Source organism: Rhamphochromis longiceps, linkage group LG13 (assembly GCF_057381845.1).
Source record: "Rhamphochromis longiceps isolate RC_006_pf linkage group LG13, R_longiceps_female_GT1.1, whole genome shotgun sequence".
In the NCBI taxonomy this organism is placed as follows: domain Eukaryota; kingdom Metazoa; phylum Chordata; class Actinopteri; order Cichliformes; family Cichlidae; genus Rhamphochromis; species Rhamphochromis longiceps.
The window spans coordinates 28,417,582-28,441,066 of record NC_140569.1 but is presented as its reverse complement, the minus strand read 5'-3'; the positions used below and the strand labels follow the sequence as shown (position 1 = coordinate 28,441,066).

Here is a 23,485-nt window from a genome sequence, read left to right as displayed (position 1 = left end):
AGACAATGAAGCATAAGCCAAGCACCAAGAGTGACAGCTACAAGTGTCGCATCATACGGCTCTTAAAAATGAACAGGTTATACTGAAAAACAACTGTTTTTTTTTCCTCTTTGAATGATGATGCAGATACACAGAACAGACAGTGAAATGTGAACATGATTATGCCATTTACACGCTCCGAATTCTACCTGACAGCAGACGAAAGAAAGAAAAGAAACGGGTGAGGAAAAGCAGAAAAGAACAGAACGGCGATATTCGTCTGACGACAGTTTGGTCAGCCCCGCGGCAGCGGCTGTGGCCCCGGATTTAAAGGGCTTTCTGTGATTGGCCAAAACGAATAGGGCAGTCTGGGAACATCCCAGTGCTGCAGAGTAACAACCATTAGTTCCCATCACTGTCAAGTCCTGTTGCCTCGGCACCCACATCCACCCAGCAACCAATGTGCACATACAGCATTAAAGTGACAGAGGATTGCAACCATTGTTACACTACACTCCATTGCATATTAGGGAGCAGTAATAAGGAAAAATAATAATTCTTTCATACTTCTGTTTGCATAAAAGCACTTAACCCAGCTTTCTAAAATATATATATATTTATATATGGGAACATGAAAAAATTAAAAATCTCTTATTTATTTTTGTTTCTCTCTCTTTTTCTCTAGGATCTGACACCATGAGTCGTACCGTGGTGGTGGTGGTTGGTTTATATGTCCTACATCCAGGGGTATTGCTATTATTTTAAGGGACAGCTAAGGAGACAACCATCTCTCATCTAGAGCAGAGTTTGTGGTTTGCCTCCACACACAAGGCTCTCATAGTGCAGCCCAATAGTGTCATACTAATGAAATGTTAAGCTTTTTTTGTGGTATTTTGTTTGGCTTAAGAACACAGAATATACACACACAGCTTTACCTTCCCTTTTTTGTGTGTGTGTGGGCTGGGTGTTGCACAGAAACGTGGCGCTGGCTAAATGTGGTCCATGTTTATACATCCCTGGCTTGGGGGGGGAAGGGAGGGTGTGTGAATACCTGGGGTAGTGCATTTGTTAGAAGAAGTGTTGATAGTGTGTGCAAATCTGTGTGTGTTCCAGACAGTGTATGCACCACTGAAGAATAAAATGTCTTTTCATCAGGCTATTACATAAATCCATCATTCATACGTTGGTTTTTTTCTCACCTAAATCTACAAGTTATATGGCAAACGTGCTACGGTTAATGTCAGATATTTCCCATGGGGAAAACTGGGTTGAGAGGGTCCTGGGACTCTCCTTGCAATGGGCCTGCCTGAGAATAAATGGGGAGGCGGGGGGAGAACTGGGGCAGAGAGGCGTTGTTCATAGGAGTCACTGTCGTCACCCCTCACATTCAACTCTGCCCGTCTCTCCACGGGAAACTCTCCCTGTGTGGCTCTGTCCGTAAGCTAACATACATCCACACACAAACGCACCGAGTCTTCAGCGAGGCGGAGAAAACGACTCCCATCAACACACCCTACAACACCTGTGAAATATTTTAGGAGCACCGGCTCCCCCCACCCCTCGTAACACCCACCCAAGTCTCACCATCTTCAGCTAACACACACGCGCACACGGTGCGGTCCACAAGAATTTGGACAGTGGAACATTTTCAGTTGTTTTGGATCTTTAATTCAGCAAAATGGTATAAAAAATTATGAAAACTATTCAAATTTCTCAGTAGGTTTTGGAGTAGTCAAATCCCTGCGGGGGTGTGGATAGTGCAATTCCTCTGTTTTGGATCAAAGCAGACAAACAGTGATCCTCAACATAAGAGTGAAAGCAATCACTCAGTTCAGCAGGGATTAGTTGAAAAAGACTGAATCTGTTGACCCTACTTGTAAATTTTGTTCTGAGAAGTCGACTAAAAGGTCAACAACTCCAACCACACACTTATCTGTTCCTCAGCTTGATTAAATCCAATATGCTGACTAAAGACGGGGAAAAACACTAAACAAACATGTCACTGCCCCAACACTTGCGGCCTGCTCTGCATAAAACAAATACACAATTAAAGTGCTATTTATTTAGACAAATCCCTTGTCCTTTCTGTGAGCATGCTGTTGCAGCAACAGGAAGCCAGGACTCAGCAAGCCAGCTACATCTCCTCCCTCCCTCCTTATTGTTCACCTCAGCCTAAACAGGACACCATCGTCACAGTGATGTCAGCGATGTGGCTGGACGGCGAGGGAACGGTTTGTATATTATAATAATAATAATAAAGAAAAAGCAACACAGACTGGACCTTACAGCACAGTGACCGCGGGCTCCAGAATGGCAACGCTGGCCTTTGATCTGTGTCTGCATATAGGATGCAGCACTTGTACTGTAGCAGCTGTGTGCCATTGCTAGGCTGCAGCGTGAGAGACAAGACACAGTGAGAAAGACGGTCTGACGTATGCGTAGTTTGGGGGTTTCATTTGTACAGTTAAGTGTGGAAGCTAAAATACCTCAAACATAGAAGTGCACATGCGAGAAAACCCAGTGTCAGCCTTATTCCACTCTTAAGGGTCACGCCTGCCACTTCAGCTCACACCAGTGATTAACATACAAAGAGACCTGCAGTGCTGTTAGTAGAGTACTACAACTTTTGAGTAAACAAGAAGTAAAACTTTGATCAGTTCACTAAATAGCCGAAAAAGCTAATACTGGTTGGTGAAGTCCTTTAACCAATCGTGTGACCACCTGCAGAAAAATCCTCATCTGATAAATCCATAGAAACTGGACGACTGTTTAGCAGAGGAAAGGTATTTGGTAGCGAGTTGATGGTGTAGCTCTAAGTCTTACATAGTGTAGCAGGGAACTAGCCATTAATTGTTTGTAAAACCAAAATCTAAACTAGTTAAAGTCTAACACTACATAAGCTTTAAACTACTAGTTAATACATGTAGGTTTGTGCAAGAGCTTTGGTCACAGATGCAAATATAAGAAATAAATTATATATTTGTTCATGATTCATCCTTACTGATGGGAACTACATCTTTTAACAGCTGAGTGGGCTGACATGAGCAAACAAACAAAAGCAGTTTGAGAGCTCGACAGAGTAGGCTCGGTGATCATGATCTCATCTGTATCTCAGTTTAAATATTTTAGTTTGAAACATTAATGTGAAGGATTACACCCTAATGAAACTACTCAGTCTCCACCCATCTCGCCCTCCTTCAGTCATCTATACATTTTATTAAAATTTCAACTTATGTCAGTTATTTAAAAGCCAGTTATTGCATATTTACAACTACTCAGGAGACTGAACAAATACTTGTGCTGATGAACTGATTTTAATACTGATAGCTTAGTTAGATCATTCAACATGCTCACAGTGGAGAGTTAAGCTTAAAGCTCACTCCTTACAGCTGTCTGACAAGCTGAGGATGAAAACAATATACATGTGACAGGTCGGCTATCTAAACTGAAACATGCTACAGCAGCACAACTGACTCTGGACCCAACAAGAAAGAACGGCTAATGCGCGCACAGAGTCAGAACAGATGTGACTAATGCACACCGTTATTTCAATAATTTGCAAGAGCTTAATCAACATAGCACCACTAAAATGTTATCCATTATAAAATCTTTAATGTGCACAATAAATATTGAGCTTATTGCTCCTTCAACTCTTCATTATGACCATCTTCAGTTCTATTTGATGAGAGCCGAGTGGATCGTGCTGAGGCACCTCCCACTCTTGTTTGGAAAATAAAGTAACATATTACTGGACATGTATGAGGCACACAGGTTACGCTTAATAAGACATTATGGAAATGACAGGCTAGATAACTGAGGATATGCCCGCCTCTCAAGAGTTGAGGGTTCTCATCATTTAATACTGTAATTATGACAATGAACAGAGAGAGAAAGTAGCACTGCAGTCTAATCCTGGGAGTTGTTCTTTCCTATTTTAGAAGATTCTTGCTGAGCTTTTGAAATCCTCTTCATTCATCTATAACTATATGAAGTGTCTCATGACACAGCCCGATCTTGAACAAGGCTCGTTACTGCCTCACTACGCTGTAAATCGACTTGCTTAAAGAGATAGTCTTTACACAGCTGCTCTCACTTCCTATGAAAGACATTTGTTAGGATTCTTTATTGTAACCAAAAGAACCCAGGCCTAGCTGCACTGATGTTTCAAATGTAATTACATATGTTGAATTCATGGATTGAGATTTATTTATATATTTGAATTTTTATTTATATTTTGAATATACAGATATTGCTGATGCAACAAATGGATCGTGAGCTTAAGGAGGCACCTATAAAACGGAATAAAATATCAACCTCGATTTCAGGAAGAACTGAACTGGGTGCATGTGTCCACATGCCAAACTGCCTATGGTCAGTGAAGAAGTGACAGGCTGCTTTCACAACTGCACCAATGACAAGATTTCCTCACAATCTGTCATGTTTCCAAAGCAATGCCACACAGGTGGAATAAAGCTGACAAGTTTAGCTTGCTTACTAAATGCCACACAGTCAACTGATTTATTAAGCATCACTCACGATACTGCTAAAAGAGAAACTAATGTTCCTTTAGGACTTACGCATAATCCTTAGAAATCACTTGTTTTCCTTCATCTCTGGCTTCACTGATGCATGCAACGAGATGGCAAAGAATATGACTTATGTAGCTCTATCCATAGGACAAGCTCTGACTGCAGTATACCAAAATAGCACCTCCAGATCCCCTCTCAACCCACACACACACACACAGACACACACACACCTTCTCTTGTAAAGGTGCTCCACTAGGTGCTTTGACAAGCTAAGGAAGAAAAGTAAGAGCGCACAAAGTGAGCTGTACAACATAGCCATGTAAGCCTAAATAGCAATTTAGGATGAACGGGGGAGGCATGCATGCAGGTCTACAGGCAGGGTGATGTTGTGGGATCAGGCAGACACTTAGCACAAAGCAAGAGAAAGGAAAAAAAAAAAAGACACAAAGCACTGATATTTGTGTCTCCCCTCCCTGTCAAAACAACCTGTTCAACGCAAAAACATGTGCTTGCCAGACAGCATTATACTGAATATAATCATATGTACTTTTGTGATGTAAGTAATAACTAAAACAAAGTTTAGAATGAATCTTGTATAGCTTGTTACACTTAAACTCGATCCCCCACCGGTAAGAAAGCCATATCAGTATAGCTTCCATTTTGCTAATGAGGAATTTCTAAAGTCATGAATTCCTCCTGCAGCATGTCTAACAGGCAATGGAGAAGCCGCCCTATTTGACTTTGAGTGGCGGTTCCCTCTCCAGCCAGCGAACTCGTACTTTCTGTTTATAGTGATACTCCTTGAGGAAGTCCTGCAGGGCAGGAGGCAATGGCAGAGACCCTATACCATCGTAAGTGGTCCAGCGGCAGATGGCGGCCCGTGCCAGGTGCTGCAGGCCAAAGGGGAAAGTCCGATGAAGAGGCGCTGTAAGCAAAGGTTCGAAAAACATGCAGGCGCTGGGGTCTTTATAGTGCTCCAGCAGTCCTGTGACAGTGGAAGAGTGGAAAACGCAAGGATCATGAGCGTCAAAGCTGAAGTTGTGGTTCCACTGCTCGATGCGTGCGTGCAGGGAGCGATTGTAACGGCGGAAGCTAACAGAGAAGAGGTAGTCCTCCTGGGCTGAGTCACGCAGCAGGAAGGTGCCCTCGGGCCTCCCATCCAACAGCGCTTCTGCCTCGTAGCGGTCCATTACGCCCCAGTAACAGGGCAGACCTGTAATCTCTAAAAGATCTGGCACCAGACAATGGATGTAGTCTATCTGAGTATGAACCTTCCAGGGACCGTGTTGTTGTCGGCTAAGGTGACCATCCCCTGAAGCATGCCTCTGCTTGGGCCTCCTGGCCTGCAGACAAAGGGTGGTCGAATCCTCCTCAGAGTCACAGTCCTGGGATGACGCTGCAGCCCCCAACAACTGCCCACAGGCTCCTGATGATGCAGCAGCCAGAGCGCTCCCGGCCCCTGTGACCCGGCCTTCCCCAGAGGCCTCTCCCATGCCAGGAGCCATTTTTGGTCCCAGTTTGTAGAGAGAGGATCCTGGCACTGAGGCCTCCAGGGTGTGGATCTGTGCATTGGGTGGTGGGTCCACACCTTCCTCGATGCTGAGCCTGCGGCGCTCGCGCAGACGTTCTTCCTCATCCTCGGGAGAGGGGTGGGCTGGGTCAAAAGCATCCAGAAGGGCAGTAGAGGAATGCGGGCTGACTGGTGCTGTGTGCTGTTTGATCAAGTGCCATTTGTGAGCAAGGTCTGAGCCTGGTGGAAAGGGGCAGGTCTCCAACATGAGCTCTGTGAGGTGAATCTTACGTTTGGAGGTGACGGCGTTCTTAGAGGAACGTGAGCACCTGCGAGCAGGCAGGGGTAAGCACAACCCAACTGTATCACTTAGCCGCTGGCGCAGAGAACGACCATTCAGACTGTGTCCTACTGATACAGAGTCATTTGTCTCCTGGATAGAGCTGACCCCATAGCGCCTGTCCCTACGGTTCCCACTCCCGCGTAAGCGGCCGGACCGCCTATCTGCCTCCAAAGAGCTTTGGGTTTTGGTGGAGCATGAGTGTTTTTTCTTGCCCCCCCACGGGGCATGACGGGAGTAGGAGTCTCTGCGAGCCAAGGGAACACCCCCGGACCCACTCCGCACATCTTCAGCGTCCTTGTCGATAGTTATCTCTACAATCTGAGGTATGTCCGACACACAATTATGATGACGGCGCCCTGCTGTTACCACTGGCACTGGTAGGAGGCTTCGTGACGGGCTGGAGGCTCCTGATGCCTGTGCCCCACCTGAGCTGCCTCCTTGACCGATATCCACCACACAGTGGACAGTGTCTGCCTCAATCCTGCTTTCATGGGGTCCTGAACTGTTGTTGTGGAAGAGTGTCTGGCATCTGCTCTTCAGATTGCTCCACATGATGCCCACTTTCTTCATTAATAGGAGCCCCTGGGACCTGAATATAAAAGAAGACAAAGCTGATTAACTCACAGGTGAGAACATCCCAACAGCAGCAATGGTACCTACATTTAACACTGAGGTACAAGCTACACAAAGAATGCCCTACATTTAAATTCCCCAGACGAATGTGCATCTAGTAATTAGACATGGTGAGAGTATAACGGGGCCAGAGTGTCTGGGAGGTGGGTGAGCTTGAGCTGTTGGAACAGCAGAGTTACGAGTTGCCAGGCAGACATGCAGGGACACAAGGCCACAGCTATAAATGAACCTAGGATCTGCTCACAGCTGATCTGCTGGTATGTACTGTATTACAGAGCCAGTCTAGACCTGACCAAAAACCTTCCCTGTAACAGCAGCAGACAGGGCACATGTATATTCACATACACTCTCACATAAGTGGTTGATTTATCACTAGTAGAATTTGACAGGGATTTGGAAGTTCTAGCACTAGAGTGCATTCTAATAATCCAAATTTTACAGTGAGCAGAGTTACTATAGAGAAGCAGCCAAAGATGCCAAAGCCCTAAAGGAATTCATAACCGACTATTTCTACAGCATTTCCTGTTTCTGATGAGTTTTTTGACATCGTGGCTTTGTTAGTGTCCACACAACTGGCAAAACAATAAGATGCGTATACCAGAACAGTATCTTCAACCAAACAGCTTAGCACTTCTTCACACTAGTGTTTAGGTTTAGATCCTGATGGTGCCGATATTAGTCATTTGCATATATACTGGTTTCCCCATTTATAACAGACAAATGAGAATTAAAGTAAAGAAGAGATGGGAGAAACACCCTTCAACCATGTTTGTGCCGCACAGTTCGTCCACTACAGAGCACTCTGCAACTTCACTATTAGCAACACATTTAATGCCACAAACAACAAATTCATAACTTATTGTGACAAGATTATTCCATTACATTATCTCAGCAGGGATACATTTTAGGGTAATATGTTCATTATTTTTGTCTGGAAAAAAGTGGGAAAAACAAACAAACATTGTCCATGATTTTAAAATTGCTAAATATTGTATGTTCTATAAAGAAAATCTAAATATATCTGTCAAGGGTCTTTAGGGTCTCTGTTGCTAAACGGAATTACAGCAAATTACTCATTTCTAAAAATAATTTTAGTCCATCTTCAGTGAACTTTGAATGAAACAAGTGCAAGACATTAGCACAGAAACCATATTGTACCATACTTAAAAGAACAGGCATTTAGTGAGCTACTAACACAAAATTCTTCAAGTCTCTCTGAAATCATCAAATCTAACTTCCTATCTTTTCTTTTGTTTTTGGCCGGTTAACTCAATCTTCTTCTGGGCTAAAACCTGTTACCCAACGATTATGAAACATCATGTCAACCAGCATGCAGAGTAAAGTTTACCTATAAATACTAACGAACACATCGTGGTTCAACACTATCAGCTGTGACAGAAAATGTTTCGCAAGGTAAGCAAACCATGCTGAGATTCAGCACATGACATTTGCTCAAGGCAGCTCACTACGTTTATCACAGACTTAGGACCCTGGCCCACTTATGGATTTGCTTTGTCAGAAAAAAGATGAGGACAGAACAACGAATCTCCTTTAACAGCCAATATTGGTTGCTATACCCACCCCAAAAAACAAACTGCAACACTGGTGTAGCTTACAACCCAGCTGGCATTACCCAAAGAATTTGCAATAAACTTCAATATGTCCATTGTATTTCACAACCCAGTCCATGCAAAATAGCTACCTGACAAAGACTATAAATAGCCATGTAATGGTCTACATGTAATCTGCAAAAAAACACCAAATGAACCTACAACTGGATGCCAGCTTCAAAGTGTGTACCTCTCTTGACACTGGCTCCATGAGCTTCTAGACCAATCAGCTGGCTGATACATTTCTATCCTTGAGGCCATTCACCATTTTGTTGTAAATGCACTGTGCTTTCCCAGAACAAACAGTCTAGCTACTTGTGAAATATTTCACTCTACTGCTCATCTTCCAATTTAAAGACCCAATTTGCACAATTGTTATTACCAAACAATCTCATGTGATTTAGAACCCCCCCCCCCCCTCTATGTTTTGTGCAGTTTATTGACATAGGATAAGCTTATTAAAACAAGAGCCTGACGTTGCAGACTAAGTGGTAAATAAGTTTTCTATTTTGCTAAAACAGCCTTCAAAATTCAAGCAGATGTCATCAAAATTCCACAACGCAACTCCAAATTATTTGCAAGCAGAGGTTAACTTTTATACCACCACCTCATCTGTGCAGTGAATTGGTTATGATTATTAAAAATGGAAATATAATAAAAGTAATTTTCTGCCATTTTTCCACAGGTAGTCAGTTCTTCCTCCTTCCAACAATGATCTGTACTAAGTACACATTAACTGGTACTAGGATAATGAAAAATGAAGCCAAAATTATGATGAATGACGGTGATATAGTAACCATGTATGAACAGACTTCAAAGCATGACTTGACAACTGACTACTATATGTTATAAAACTTCCAAAAAAAATGCCTAAAACTTCATCAATATTATATCAAACTAAAGACATTTCAATAAAAATAGCATACTAAATCAGAGGCTTGGGGAAACAGAAAACCAAAAATTATTTATAAAATGGATCAGGTTATTATTTAAAAAAAACCCAAAACAAAACATTTAACAACATACCTCTTAAAATGCTGTGAATTAGTCTATTAACACTGCAGCTTTTTGAAATGAGCGTTACTGTATAAACTCAGAAGAAAAGGCAACTTTAAAGAAGCAGGAGTCAAGATAAATATAATAAAGATGATGGACAAATATAAAACTGAAATATGATCATCACTAAAATCTAGTTACAACCATTTGGAATACACCATTTTTAAGAAGGTGAGGTGTAATAAGCTCAATCTTTACTTCTTCAGTCAAGTTTGTTTATCCAATTCTTTTTTGCCAATTTATTTTTAATGAACACTTTTGTGTTGTTATTTTAACTATTAATAGCCAAAATAAAAATAAAACCACTAACACATAAAACCTCCACAATCACTACAAATAAAGGTTTGATTTAAGTCCTGTTGAAAACAGGTCCCAGACAGTCACGCGAGTCTGTTGTCGAGCTCTGTTTGTCATTTACAGACTTATTGTGTCTACATAAACTTGAATCAGTTTCAAAATCTATTAACCGAGAAACATGACAACATGGGATGCCATTTTCTGCTTTGTTGTAAACAACATTCAGCTGCGAGATAGATTTGATTGCATTATATAGGCTGTTTTATTTTGCATAGCAGTGCCCACCAGTGAACAGTGAAACACTCACTGTTAACAAACAGCAAAGGCAAATCCCAACTTGAGCATAAAAGAGGTTTAGGTTTATATTTCGACTGGTCTGGCAGCAAGTTGTATACAGGACAACCTTTTTAAAATCTCATTAATATATTTGGGTTATTTCCCATTTGGCATTTTCCCATTGTAATTTTCACCTGCCAACTACATGTGATACCAGCAATAAGGTAAAGATTTAATATTGTTATTGGGATTTTTTTTGGAGTAACATAACAATCAAATTATGAAAAAAAAATTTGGGGGATTGGGAGCGACGGTCCAGATGATGACCATCCCAGACTGAACACACTCACCCGAAACACTCAGCCTGCTAATAGTGACTTTGACTCATTAACCCAGGTCCATATTTTAGATGAAACAACTGATAATTTGAATAATTGGGGGTGTGCTACCAGCTCTACAGTCAAAAACTGCATTTCTTCATCTGAACGTGATGTACTTTCACTAAAGTTTCAACACACTGACTGTGTTTCCGCATTAAAAGACCGCTGCAACTGTGGCAACAACCAATGTCAGCATCAACTCTGGCAAAGTTCAGCCACACTTTTGAGCATTTAATTTTCTGTGTGTGGGACAGAGCTGCCCCGTGTCCCGCCCCTTGCATGCAGGCTCCAAAAGAGAAAGAGAGAACTGTCTTCTAAATAGGGAACAGAAAAAAAGATGCACCACAGATTTATGTCTTAATAACTAACAGAGGAGCACAGAAAGATAAGCCTCATGTACCAATAATAAACGTGTTTTTTGTGTTGTTTTGGGTTTTGGTTTTGTTGGGGGTTTTTTTTGCCTCCAGTAACAAAACCAAAACATTATGATAACTTCAGCTTATTGACACTACAGTCTTTTATAATTTAGCCCTAGGGTCTGTTTAATACCTGGTTGCAGTACCCATCCCTACTCCATGCTCTATAAGTGTCTGTACAACAACGCGGATCAAGTTTTCTACATGGTCTGCTCTGCTGGATGTCTGTATTCAATGCACTCAAGGGGTAGTGCCAGCAAGAAGAAAAAAAAAAAGATTATTCTGCGGTCTAACTACCGCTGACTGGCGATGGAGTGATGAACTACACATCATTTCTAACGGCAACATACAAATGACATTGTCTAAACTGGTTAGAAATGTTTGTTTGAAGCTGGGTTTAAAGCCTCTCCTCTGCCCTAAACAATGAAGCCAATGTCTTTGCTGCAATAGACTCAGAAAACTTCTCAGCGACTTTTCAGCGGTGCTGGTTGTGGCCACAACTACATTACAAAATTATTATTTTTATGTATGTGACACTGATTCTAATGCATCTTACTACGACAACAGTTTTCACAGGGTTTATGGTCATTACTCTCAAGCGCTGAAAACGAGATCATTCCTGTTTGTTGCCGTAACAGTGACAGCAGTGGGGAAAACCCACCACTGTAAATCGTGCCTTCACCGAGCCCACTGCAAAAACCAATTTATCAATTCTTGGCCACAGTTTTTCCCCTTTTTTTCCTGTGGTTATTGTCACCCCCATCAGCGCTTCCCAGAAAGAAAGCACTACAGACTTAAATTGCCCTATAACACAGCAAAATAACTGCCAACAGCAGTCAGTGAACTGCTTTCTAGTTTTGTGCATGTCATTGTAAGCGACAGCTTTTACTCTGCCGCTTGTAACGAGGCACATAAAAATTCCACTTCATGCAAAATCTCCACATTGTATGGAAATCACAGAGATACACAAATATTATTGTGCCAAGTGCATCTTATCTGAACCAACAGTGCAGAGTAGATTAAATTAGCATATTGATCACTGAGTTACCAAGTCAAAAACATTTGACAGGGTTTGGCTTTTAAAGACTTGGGTGCTCTTAGGGGATATTAAAGTTCAGTTTTTAGGTTTGAATTATTCACAGTAACAAAACACAGTTAATCTGTCACTGTCAGAGCAGCAGAGGCTAAACCAAACTTGTGCATAACAGAGGTTCGAATTTATATCTGAGCTATCATGGCAACATTTTATAGGTGAAAATGATGCCATTGCCTGTGTATCAGATATTCTTACTGCCATTTTTCACTGTTTTTACCAACAACTACAAAAAAACTGTCATATTACTTGGATAATGAAATCAGATGTCACAACTCCAATTCCAAAGGTCAGTTCTTTCTTCAGCCACTAGTCTGCATAATCAAGCTTATGATGTTTCTGGGACCTGCTTTTTCCTTCACGTCAACAAGGTGCTGGAAACATTCCAGAGATTTCAGTCCATGTTGACGTGATTGCATCACAGTCGCTGCAGAATCATCACGTGCACATCAAGGACGAACATCTCCCGTTCCACGACATCCCAAAGGTGCTCTACTGGACTGACATCTGGCAACTGTGGCAGCCATTTCAGTGCAGTGAAGTCATTGTCATGTTCGAGAAACCACTTTCAGATGATCTGATCTTTGTGAAATCGTGTGTTATCCTATTGAAAGGAGCAACGAGAAGATGTGTACACTGTGGTCTTAAACGCTTAGACATGCTGAGCAGCAACACTCATACAGACTGTGCCATTTAAACGATGCCGAGCTGGAACTGAGGGGCCCCAAATATCCCCCATTCCACTGCATCTGAAATGTTGATATAAAGCAAGATGGAACCATGCTTTCATGTTGTTTATGCCAAAATGTGACTCTGCCCTCCAAATGTCACAGCAGAAATGGAAAAGCATCAGACCAGGCAGCATTTTCCAGCCATCTATTGTCCAATTTTGGTGAGTTTGTCAAAAAAAAGAATGTAGCCCCAGTTCTCAGCTGACAAGAGTCGCTTAAACCACATTTCTTCCATATTCTGATGCACAGTTTGAACTTCACTAGGTTACCTTGACCATGCCTATGTCTAAACGCATCAACTCACTGCCATGTTACTAGCTGATTAAGATATTTGTGTTAGTAAGCCAATGGTGTCCCTAAAAAAGCAGCCGATGAGCGTACATTCATAAGAGAGTAACGGTCAATCACAGCCGCTGTGCATCGCAACTAGGGCTGCCACGATTAGTCGACTTGTCACGATTACGTCGACGACTAATTTTATAGTAGACGCGTCGTTTGAAGCTTTGTAAGATCCCAAAAGACGCAGGAATAAGTAGCAGGATTTAAGAGAGTAATAACGGACTGAAACAGAAGATGGCAGCACTGCATGTACAAGGATGCCAGCTGCCGTTAAACCCCGAAGAAGAAGAAGCTGTATCCCAGAATTCATAGCGCCCTGCTCAGTTTCCAACAATGGCGGCAGCTAGTTAGTTTTAATATTACTCTTATTATTCTTTCTGGGTCACAAAATAAATGTTTAGCATATTTTCAGGCGAGAATGTAGCTGTGTAAACCTCAAATATCTACTCAGTTTATCAAGACACCACAAAAGCGCTCCGACGTTTTCGGAGACGTCTGTTATCCACCAGCTCGATAGCTAGGCTCACGCAAATCGTTTTCAAACCCACCGCCATCTTTCACTACTCAGGTTAAACATGATATATCAGTTACTTAGATAACTTAAAAATGTTATTGTTTGGCTTTTTTTAGTGTTTTATTTGTTCCTGAGTAAATCGGTTTGGCTGAGATTAAAGTTATAGTTTTTACACAGCTGAATAAACGTCAAGCAGACAGCTGATTATCAGAAGTGTGAGATGCTTGAGAATATACTCCAGTGTCCTGTTATATTTTAGATAGCAAGGAGCAGACGGCTGAGTTTATTAAACTTCACCTAAACAATCTTCAGATTTCATTAACATTTAATAAACTATCATCTTGCCTTTATGTTTAGTTAGCACATACCTTAAACACTTAAAGCTGTAAGCTAATGATAGTTATATAAGAGCAGATGCATGCTGGTGCAATAAGCTGTACGTTTTACGTCCAATGGATGATGATCTGATAGTCGACTAATCGCAAAAATAATCGGTGACTAGTCGACTATCAAAGTAATCGTTTGTGGCAGCCCTAATAGCAACACAGTTTTATAAACCAGTATAAGTTCATCCACTTTAAGTTATCAGATGACATACACTGTAGCAAACAGTATAACAGACTTAAGTGGAACACGTTATGTGTGTTCAAAGGGTGGTTTCTCAGGATTTGTAACAAGTTTAAAAACCTGTCTTGGTCAAATATTGCCCAAACCTGTGGAAACCTACAGCCTGCTTTAGACATTGAGACTAGCCTTTTATTGATGTAGCACAAAATCAGTATTAGTTATGTAAATCAAAAATGTTGTAATTTTTATAGGATTTGCATTCTCCAGTGTAGTAGAGGGATACGTATCATTTTAAGAATTTCTAAACAGCTAATTTAACTTTTTAAAGCAACAATATTATTGCAATCATACTATAATTATATGTCTTCAGGAATAGATATTAAAGCCATATTTGACTTTTCCCATTGTGGGTCTAAACATCATACTAATGATCATGCTTATAAAAGTGCTTTATGTCTAAACTGCCAAATGTTGAAAGGCACTCCAAGATTTGTTCGAAGAGGTACATGGCTCAAAGTGAACTGTGCGTCCAGCCAATTCAATTTGAGAAAGCAAAACATGCAAACAACAGCCTCTCATTTGCCAAAGTTTTGTTTGAACACAACGGTTTTTCTGCTCACAACCTAAATTTGCCAGAAGTTTTCTTGATTCTGTAACTGGACTGTCAAAATGAACAAACCACTGAACTCCAAAGTAAAAGTGCATGCTCCCACCCTGCTGTGTGTCCTCCAAGTTGAACTGGAACTGTGAGGCTAATATTATATCAGTTACATCTCAAGAGCTTTTCCATCCCGGCTTGTGAGAGTTATTCTTTATCTTGCGAATCAGTTCAAAAAGCCCCAAAAACACAAACCATGCAATGTTCAAGTTTACAACAACTATGACTACATAGTCCCTGGCTTCCAAAAGCTATAACTATACAACTACTTCTCATGCACAAGTATGATTATATCATAAACTTGGCACCATATTCCAAATCTCCTTTGACAAACAGCTAAAAAGAAAAAACAAACAAAAAACTAAAGAATACACGTTTGCTGGTTAGTCTGACAGTTTTATGTCCACTGTGACACTAATTCAAACAATTACCCTAAGATACACAGAAGCACAATGCTCATGTGTTTCATGAAAACTGGCACCTATAACTGAAAATCTGCCAACTTGTACTTCAGTCTTATCTGTTCCTTGTTCTCATTAGTGTGGCTACTGTCATACCAGACATGCTGGCACTGACTGAACAACTGCAAACATACAATCACTAGCTTTCAGGTCAGTGCATTTAATTAACACAGAATACAGACCACCATATGTCCAAATACCCAATCCGTGTGATAGCAAATATTAAAGAACTTTTGTATATTTCTAATTGATAAAGAACAGACAACACACACATGAGCATATCATAATGTAGATATGCGTCTGCAATTAAAGTCAATTCAAGTGTGAGACAGTCCTCCTGAACCTTCTGACTTTTGCTGTTGTCAACAATGGCTGCACCAAGTGTGATCCAGTCCACAGCCATTTCGGCCGTCCTGAAACAGAACTAGGCTACTTCTCCTCTCCGACAACCCAACACACCCATTCTCCTGGGACCACACTGATCTAAGAGAGGTCTGGAGAGAAGACAAGATTAAGGGAGGATGCCTCCCCTGCTCAGACCAGACCAGAACAGAGTTAATGAGGTATTTGTAGCTCCTCACATTATAGAAGATTTGTGGGACATGCCATGCAATAAGAAAACATCAAAACGAATGAGCACGCCGATTGTTTTTCCCCATCGCTTAAAACCTGACAAACTGGACGCTGAAGAACTTCTCGGTTAAAATACACCTTTGAAGCAACATTTTCATCCATACTCAATAATGCACTACTTGAACTGAATCAACGCTGTTTTTCCACAGCAATTATTCGACACCCGTGTTCCTTTGTTAGTTGTTTGAGCTTAGTACATCGTTACAAACACATCATTTAATAAATATATACTTTGTTAATCTAAAAAGAAAATCTCAAATTAATAACAAAGACATTCTTCCAAATCCGTTTAGATGCCATGCTAATTGCCTTAAGTTATGCGATTACAAAAACAGTCTTCGTTTCAGTGCAATCTTGACAGGTCCGTTATAGTATCGTTGGCTACATTACAGATTCATGTGCTATTAAAGTCAACAGAAATCCGACAATCGCGTTAAAACGTTATCATAGCTGCTTCATAGATCTGGCTGGAAGGCCTCTCGGGTCCTCGAGGCCCCACATTTTCCCTGTCCCAGCCAAGTTAGCTCACTTGCTAACCCGCTAACGAACCACAGCCAGCCCCCCGGACACCTCTAAATGTAGAATTAGAATAGAATAGAATTCAACTTTATTGTCATTGCACATGCACAGGTACAGGGCAACGAAATGCAGTTTGCATCCATCCAGAAGTGCTTTAGTGATATAGATATATTACAATATATATTAGCAATAGTATAGATATGTAAGTATACTACAGAAATGGGTCTATTATGGTATGTTATAATGTACACGGTATGAAGTATGTTGTGAATATTCTATAACTAAGTATGTAAAGGCTGTAGTGAGTACAAGCTATGTACAGGCTATGAACGTAACTATTGAAAACGTTTTCCAGGCTCATAATTGCCGAGCTAGCTCGTGGACTGCAGTCATATAAATATAATGCTTAAAAAAGCAAATATTAGAGATATTTATCATTTAGTTGGCAAAAGATATAATCAAGTTACTGTCCAGGCTTGTGAGCTGTCAAAAATGCTAATTGTTAGCATTCCCCAGAACGGGAATTTCTAGCGTTTTAGTTAGCTTTGGCTAACTAACTAGCTAGCGGAGTTAGCATTTTAGCTTGTTAAAAAAATCCACATTTTTTTTTATAAGTTACCCAGACGGTCCTGTGTACTATTAAATGAGCTAAGAAGACAAACGTGACAAGTTCGGGAAGTGCAGATTAGTTTCTAAATTTCATATCTTACCCGTGTGTCTCCTGAAAGCTCTATTCAACAGCTCTCTTTGTCTGCAAAAAATGGCTATTAAGAGAACTCAGGCATATATCCCCCTTGCGGACCACGGTGTCGGCTGAAACCACTGAAGGTACACGAATACTTGACGGTATCATACCGACTATTTAATTTATTAATGTAAAATGTATTTAAAAAACTAAATCGTGCGTTAAGCGCCGTGGAAGCCCGTTCTTCATTATGGTGGGGGTCTTCTTTTCTGCCGTGGTCGTTGCTGCTTCTAGCAACCAATATGACGGTAGTCTGAGCAGACACAGAGTCTGAGAGGCGGACTGTGCTCAACGTGAGGGATCCCGACTGACAAGGGCTCGGTCCAATGGAGCAAAGGGAAAAGGCGACCACTTCCGACGAAGCACGCGGATAGGGAATGCCCCGCGGCTCGCTCCTCGTGATGGGCATCAAGTGTCACCAATGAACGGAGAGAGGAGGATGGGGCTCTCTGCTGGGCTGCTACTTGGAAACGTGGAGAGGTGAAGTGATGCTGGTGGTATCCCGGGCAGGCCGGTCCATTGGCACATTGATATCAACGGGGTAAAAGACGGCCAACGAGCCTTCATTCACCTCGCAGCCTGTGGGGTGAATGAAACCACGGGATAACGGCAAACCGTTTAACTCCACAACAATTTTATTCTTAGAGTCATAAGTGAAGAATGTAATCTAATAACTAGAATAATTAATTTAGCCTCACCAATAATCTTCTTATTCTGGTCATACCCAAGGCTGCTTTGCAAGGCAGGTCCCTCAAACTCCAGGGTGCCTGGAAAATTCAAGGCATAACGTCTTACGTTTGTACTAATTTCAATTAAAATATGTTATGAAACCCCAAGACCCAATATAAACTGACATTTTGAAGGCTTTTAGATGCAGAATTTGTGATCCAAACTCCTAAAATAATTTGCCTCCATCATCTGACCACAATCGAAGCTTGGTTACCACAATTAGACTTTAAAGCACACTACAAAGTAGCCTAATTCATCCGCGTGTGCGGCAAGCAAGAATACTTGTGGTGGAAATTTGCGTTAAATTAATTAAAGGACCTGTTACAACCCACCTCCCATGACCTCAAATGCTGTAGACCAGTGAGTACGTCTCATAACCTGTTCCAAAGAACAATTAAAAAGTCTCTGAGGAGAAATTACTCACTTACACCCACACATGAGATCATCTCCTGGAGATGGATAATTCCTAAGCGCATGACACAAGCCGTAAGGGGAAGTGGAAGTTGTGTGAGTAATGTAGTAGCTGGAGCCGAGGGTTGTGAGTTCACGGAAATCACGAGCCGTCTGAGCACATTAGCTTTTACATCTCCGAGATACTGATCCAATTTGCGCTTATGAAAGGAAATGAAAGAGAATTGCATTAGCACTGATTCTTCAGCCAGGACTGATTCACACTGTTTTAGTCGACATGGACCTTCCCTAACAGGTCGCTGCTGCAGCAAACAAGCCACACAGAAAGGATATGATAATAACTAACTACGGTGATTCAGCTTCTTATGAAGAAGAAAGGTGTGATAGTAGTGTATTACAGGTCCATGCGAGCTCAGACCTAACATATTAGAACTGACTATTTATGAGTAGCTGAAAAAGCAGGGGGTGATGTTTATTCATGAAATTAAAAGCGATGAAGTACTCACTGAGAGAATATAGTTAAATGCCATAATAAACTTTAATTTATTGCAGTAAGCTACTAAGCCATAACCGCTGACAGCTAATATTCGAGGCTGGGCAGTCACTGAGTACAGGAATAGATTTGGATATAGATCAGAGGTGATACCAAGTAGAGGTTTGGTGTTTGGGGACTCATGTTCTGTTTCTTTGTACAGTGATTAAGGGAAGCAGTTAAGGGTGATTTTGTGATGTCCGCAGATCACATTTCGTGAAGTGGGGCTTGATTAAAATGTCAAAAGAAATGATCGGCCCCCAGCAAAGTTACTGCATGTTTGACTAGAGTTGGGTGAATCTATTGTTTGGACCAGTGAAACTGATACAGTAAGCATCAGTTTATTTAACCATGTCAGATGTCACTTTGTCATCTCATTGTCTGTTCAGAGAGATACACAGAATGCAGTGTTTTGTTAATGTAACTGTAACACATTTTATTGATCAAAGTTCAGGAGTTTTAGAAAATAAATAATGCATGTAATCATAATTAAACAAGCTCAGCGAAGAAATTCAAATTCAGCTCTGTCCTGAAAGCGTTGCATGGTTCTTTATATCCAGTGCTCGGGTATTAGTCATGCGGTGACAAAGGCAGGGTTGCCATCTTGTGGCAGCAGGATAGAAACAAAACAGTCCCTTTTCCCCAGATGTGCTGATTATATATGTAATGTACTTTTCAGACTTTTATAGTGCAATTTGCTGATCGGGTATCATTTTATGTAGGTCTCACACCAGTTTTCAGTGCTTTGCTGCAGCATTTCATATCAAACAGTAATGTCAGTTTAATTACAGCAAAATTACAATAAAGACTAGATTAATAGGTTCTACGTGTTGTGACAACTCATTATTAAACTCTTTTAATTATGTTTTATTCGTTTCACACAGCACTTCACCAAACCAAAGCCCTTTTTTCCTGGATAATGAGACATGAAGAAAATAGAGGAAGTCTTTTGCCATGAAGCCTTTTACTGTGTTGTTTATCTCTTTAAAGTGGACCTCAAACAATAATTGAATACAGATTAGGTACATTTCATGCTTGTAGAAATGGCACATATGGGGTGAGGAAGGTGGTAAAGGAAGAGTGAATGTAATTGTTGAGAAAGGGCAATTCAACCATGCAGGGGAATAATGAAGCTCTGAGCTCTGTGGCTGGAAAGGGACCTCACCAGTCAGAGTAGCATTGTGTCTGTTAGTGCTGAGGGCCAGAGGGAAGACGGTGGAGGAAGGTGCATGGCAGCAGACTGGAGCTGGGGAAACTCCAGGCTCCCAAAGAGTCCTGCTACACACATAATGTGCTGTGTATCTGCATTTGAAAGTTCTAATCAGAATTCGGTATTTTATCAGTTTTTCCTCTCTACATGACAATGAGAATAAGCTGACTTTCTGCATCGTGACAGTCAGCACTAATGGTGCAGACGACGCACGATCAAAAGTTAGAAGTCTGTGACTAGCACATGTCAACACCAGCAGGTGAGGAGATCTATTTGTTAGAGACCAAAATCATACCCAAGTCTTGCTTCTGAAGGAGGAGAAAAAACACATACCGCTTTCACATTAATAGATGCAACATTTCCCTGAATGTAGCTTTACCCCAGGACTCTAACAGTATCCACACACCGGGTTGTGTTTTCTAGGCTTCTAGTTGTATAAATGTGTCCATGTGTGCTGAAGCAAATGAAATCATTTTTTTTTAATTTGAAGGATGATTTGTTCTCCTTAATATATCAAATATGTCTTGGAATTGGTGACTCCAGTAGATGTGTCAAACTACTCAGATACACAGAAAATACACAAACAAGAGATGATATTTCCATATATGGTCATAGGAAATTAGAGCAGGAGGAGATGAGGTTTTGTTTTTTATCACAGGATGTTAGAAAAACAAACATGCCTGTTTCCAGTTTATGTGAATCACTCATATGGGATGTGAGCAGACGTGCTTCACTTTAACAATGCATGCATTATTAGCATTAGAGCCTTTTATAAGGCTTTTTTTTTAGCTCCACATGACAATCCTCTGTCTGTTTGTGAGATCTTTAAAAAAGCTAAAAAAAAACCAACAAAAAAACTATAATTGACCTTAGTATCAGATTTTAACTACGAGAACTAGGTTTAGACATCCACATCTTATATTTTACATTTTGTAAGTGAATAAAATTCTTCATTTAAACTACAAAATAAAATTTTAAACATTCAACATCACCGCATTATATGTCCCATCCATTTTCCTACCTGTTCTGTCAACTCTGTTTGCAGAGGTGCTGGAGCTGGTCAGCAGTGCTTCATGAATTTGAAGATGTTACGCAATAAATGACAACATCCATCCATTCTCCTCGGGGGGCCCATACATTCACACTTATGGAGAATTTAGAGTTTCCTGGAGAGAACCCACTCAAACACAGGGAGAACATGCAAAGTCCACACAGAAAGAACCGGGTTGATGGTGGAATTGAAATCTGGACCTTCTTACTGTGGGGCAACAGCGCTCTCCAGTTTCATTGAATAACACATACCTGATTTTTTAACAGGTTTGGAGTACCTTTACAGTGGCGAACATTAAGACTCATTTGACTTCAATTCCTCATGAAGTACTGTGGTGATAATTGTTTCAGGTTTACAGTGTTTTTGTGGCAAACTACAATGTAAATGTTTAGCTAACAGTGCTAAAGTTCAGTTTTTAATGGAACCAGTGCTCCTGTAAATGTGTGGTATACAAGGATTTGACAAAAACGAAATCTCTATGTGTTTACAGAAAAGCAAAGAAAATATTTTGTACAGTTATATTTGCTTTTTAAAAAATAAAGTAGGACTTTCAACATGTGATCTTTGTAGTTCATTTATTGTAACATTTTCTAAAATACACTAGCATAAAGTTACTTTAAACTAAAATTAAAGAGCTCTTGTTATGTTGATAGAGTATAATATTATAATATTACTTTGCTTATTTAAGTACTGCACACTCAAAGTAATATAACTGTCCCCTGTTTAAATCTAACAATACTTTTTTATATATATTATTAAATGAACTCATCTTTGCAGTGTACAAGGATGCTGTAATTCTGCCAGTAAAGGAAACCCTGTGGCTTTTTGGTCAACATGCATGAAAGTGATACCAAGCATTAATAAAGAGTCTTAACTTCTGAGATGAAATGCTCCTCGATATTACGGGTCACATAAAAGGTGATTTATCCCCTTCAGAGCTATAATATGGAGATCTACACAGTTTTACTTAACAGTTTTGTAAAAAAATAATTTCTTCAGTTGAAATCATGCTTTGGAAATTTTAAACTGCATTAATGTGTACCGTCAAATTTTAGCCATACGTGCACAATAATGAGAGACATGCAAATAACTTAGACTGTAAAAAAGTGCTATGTTCGATTTCAGAGTGTTAAAAAAAATTTTCAGCCATATGTGCCTGAACTTTGTTTTTTCAATATAAAATAGTTTATATCACAGTGAAGGAACTCGTACAAAAATGAATGGAAATGTGTTGTTTGAAGTTTGCATGAATAAATTATTGAACACTGATTTTTTAGCAGCATCATAAATGTTTATGAGTTAAATATGTTCCACTATGAGGTACTGTCATATACTGATACATCCAGTGATACTGTAAATTTCCACACCAAATAAACAGAGTAAAATTTTAAACTGTGTATGTAAAGTGAAGTTAATTGTTCCACAGAGAGGAACATATAGACTGCACCCAGTGAGTGGCGCTCCTGCCCAAGAGATAAATCAATTCATCTTATAATCTCAAAAATAGATTTAAACATAAACAGATTAATTTCCTTTTTTAAGTTTCAAAATAAAAGATGCAAACTTTTTTGTGTATTTGTCACGCTTTCACGTTTCAGATCAGCAAACTTATTTGAATATAATATAAAGAGCATAAATACCAATTGCAGTTTTAAAAACATAATTTAATTAAGAGAAACTGGACTAAACTTTCCAAACAAAATATGTGATCAATCGGAGATAACTCCTGATTTAACAAGAGTTAAAACTTTAACAAGAGTAAAACTTGTACTCAGGTTACCTTTCTCTAATATTAAAGTCTGTTTGATGATCTCATATGTGTGACAGTGTGACAGTTATGCAAATATAAGAAATCAGGAAGTGGGCAAATACGTTTTCACAGCACTGTAAATCTTTAATGCATTAATGCTGTGTGTGTTTTTTAATATCTATTTCTCCTGACCTTCTTATCTAACCTGTTATGAACATAAGCATAGCAAAGGTTTATTCCACAAATGCATCCCACATCACATCTGGCCCACTCCAAGTTAAATCCCCAAGCTGACTTTTTAAGACAGTAAACACATTTATTGAGAAGAAAGAAGCATCAACGGGAGAATGCATCGGTGGCTGTGGCACTTATAGGTCCTGGATCCTGAGGGTGGACCTTCACACAACATAAGCAAGCAAAACTGTCCAGTAGATAGAAGGCTTGTTCACCCTGCAGTCGTCTGCTGCTCAAAAAGACAGTTACAACAACGCAGGCTGGGACAGAGAGGAGGAG

General features: G+C 40.3%; 1 protein-coding gene across 1 annotated transcript; it reads right to left on the bottom strand.

Moving 5' to 3' along the window:
* Positions 1 to 85: 85 nt before the first annotated feature.
* Positions 86 to 17,663, bottom strand: socs5b (suppressor of cytokine signaling 5b). Its single transcript, XM_085428912.1, has 2 exons — positions 17,255 to 17,663; positions 86 to 6,950 (listed from the first exon to the last, which is right to left on the bottom strand). Exon 2 carries the CDS (start codon positions 6,929 to 6,931, stop codon positions 5,240 to 5,242), a length of 1,692 nt encoding a protein of 563 aa, XP_085285038.1. The 5' UTR covers positions 6,932 to 6,950; positions 17,255 to 17,663; the 3' UTR covers positions 86 to 5,239.
* Positions 17,664 to 23,485: the final 5,822 nt, after the last annotated feature.

Bases quoted from the DNA above. Each gene is read 5' to 3' on its own strand.
- socs5b (XM_085428912.1), bottom strand. From the start codon at position 6,931: ATGAAGAAAGTGGGCATCATGTGGAGCAATCTGAAGAGCAGATGCCAG.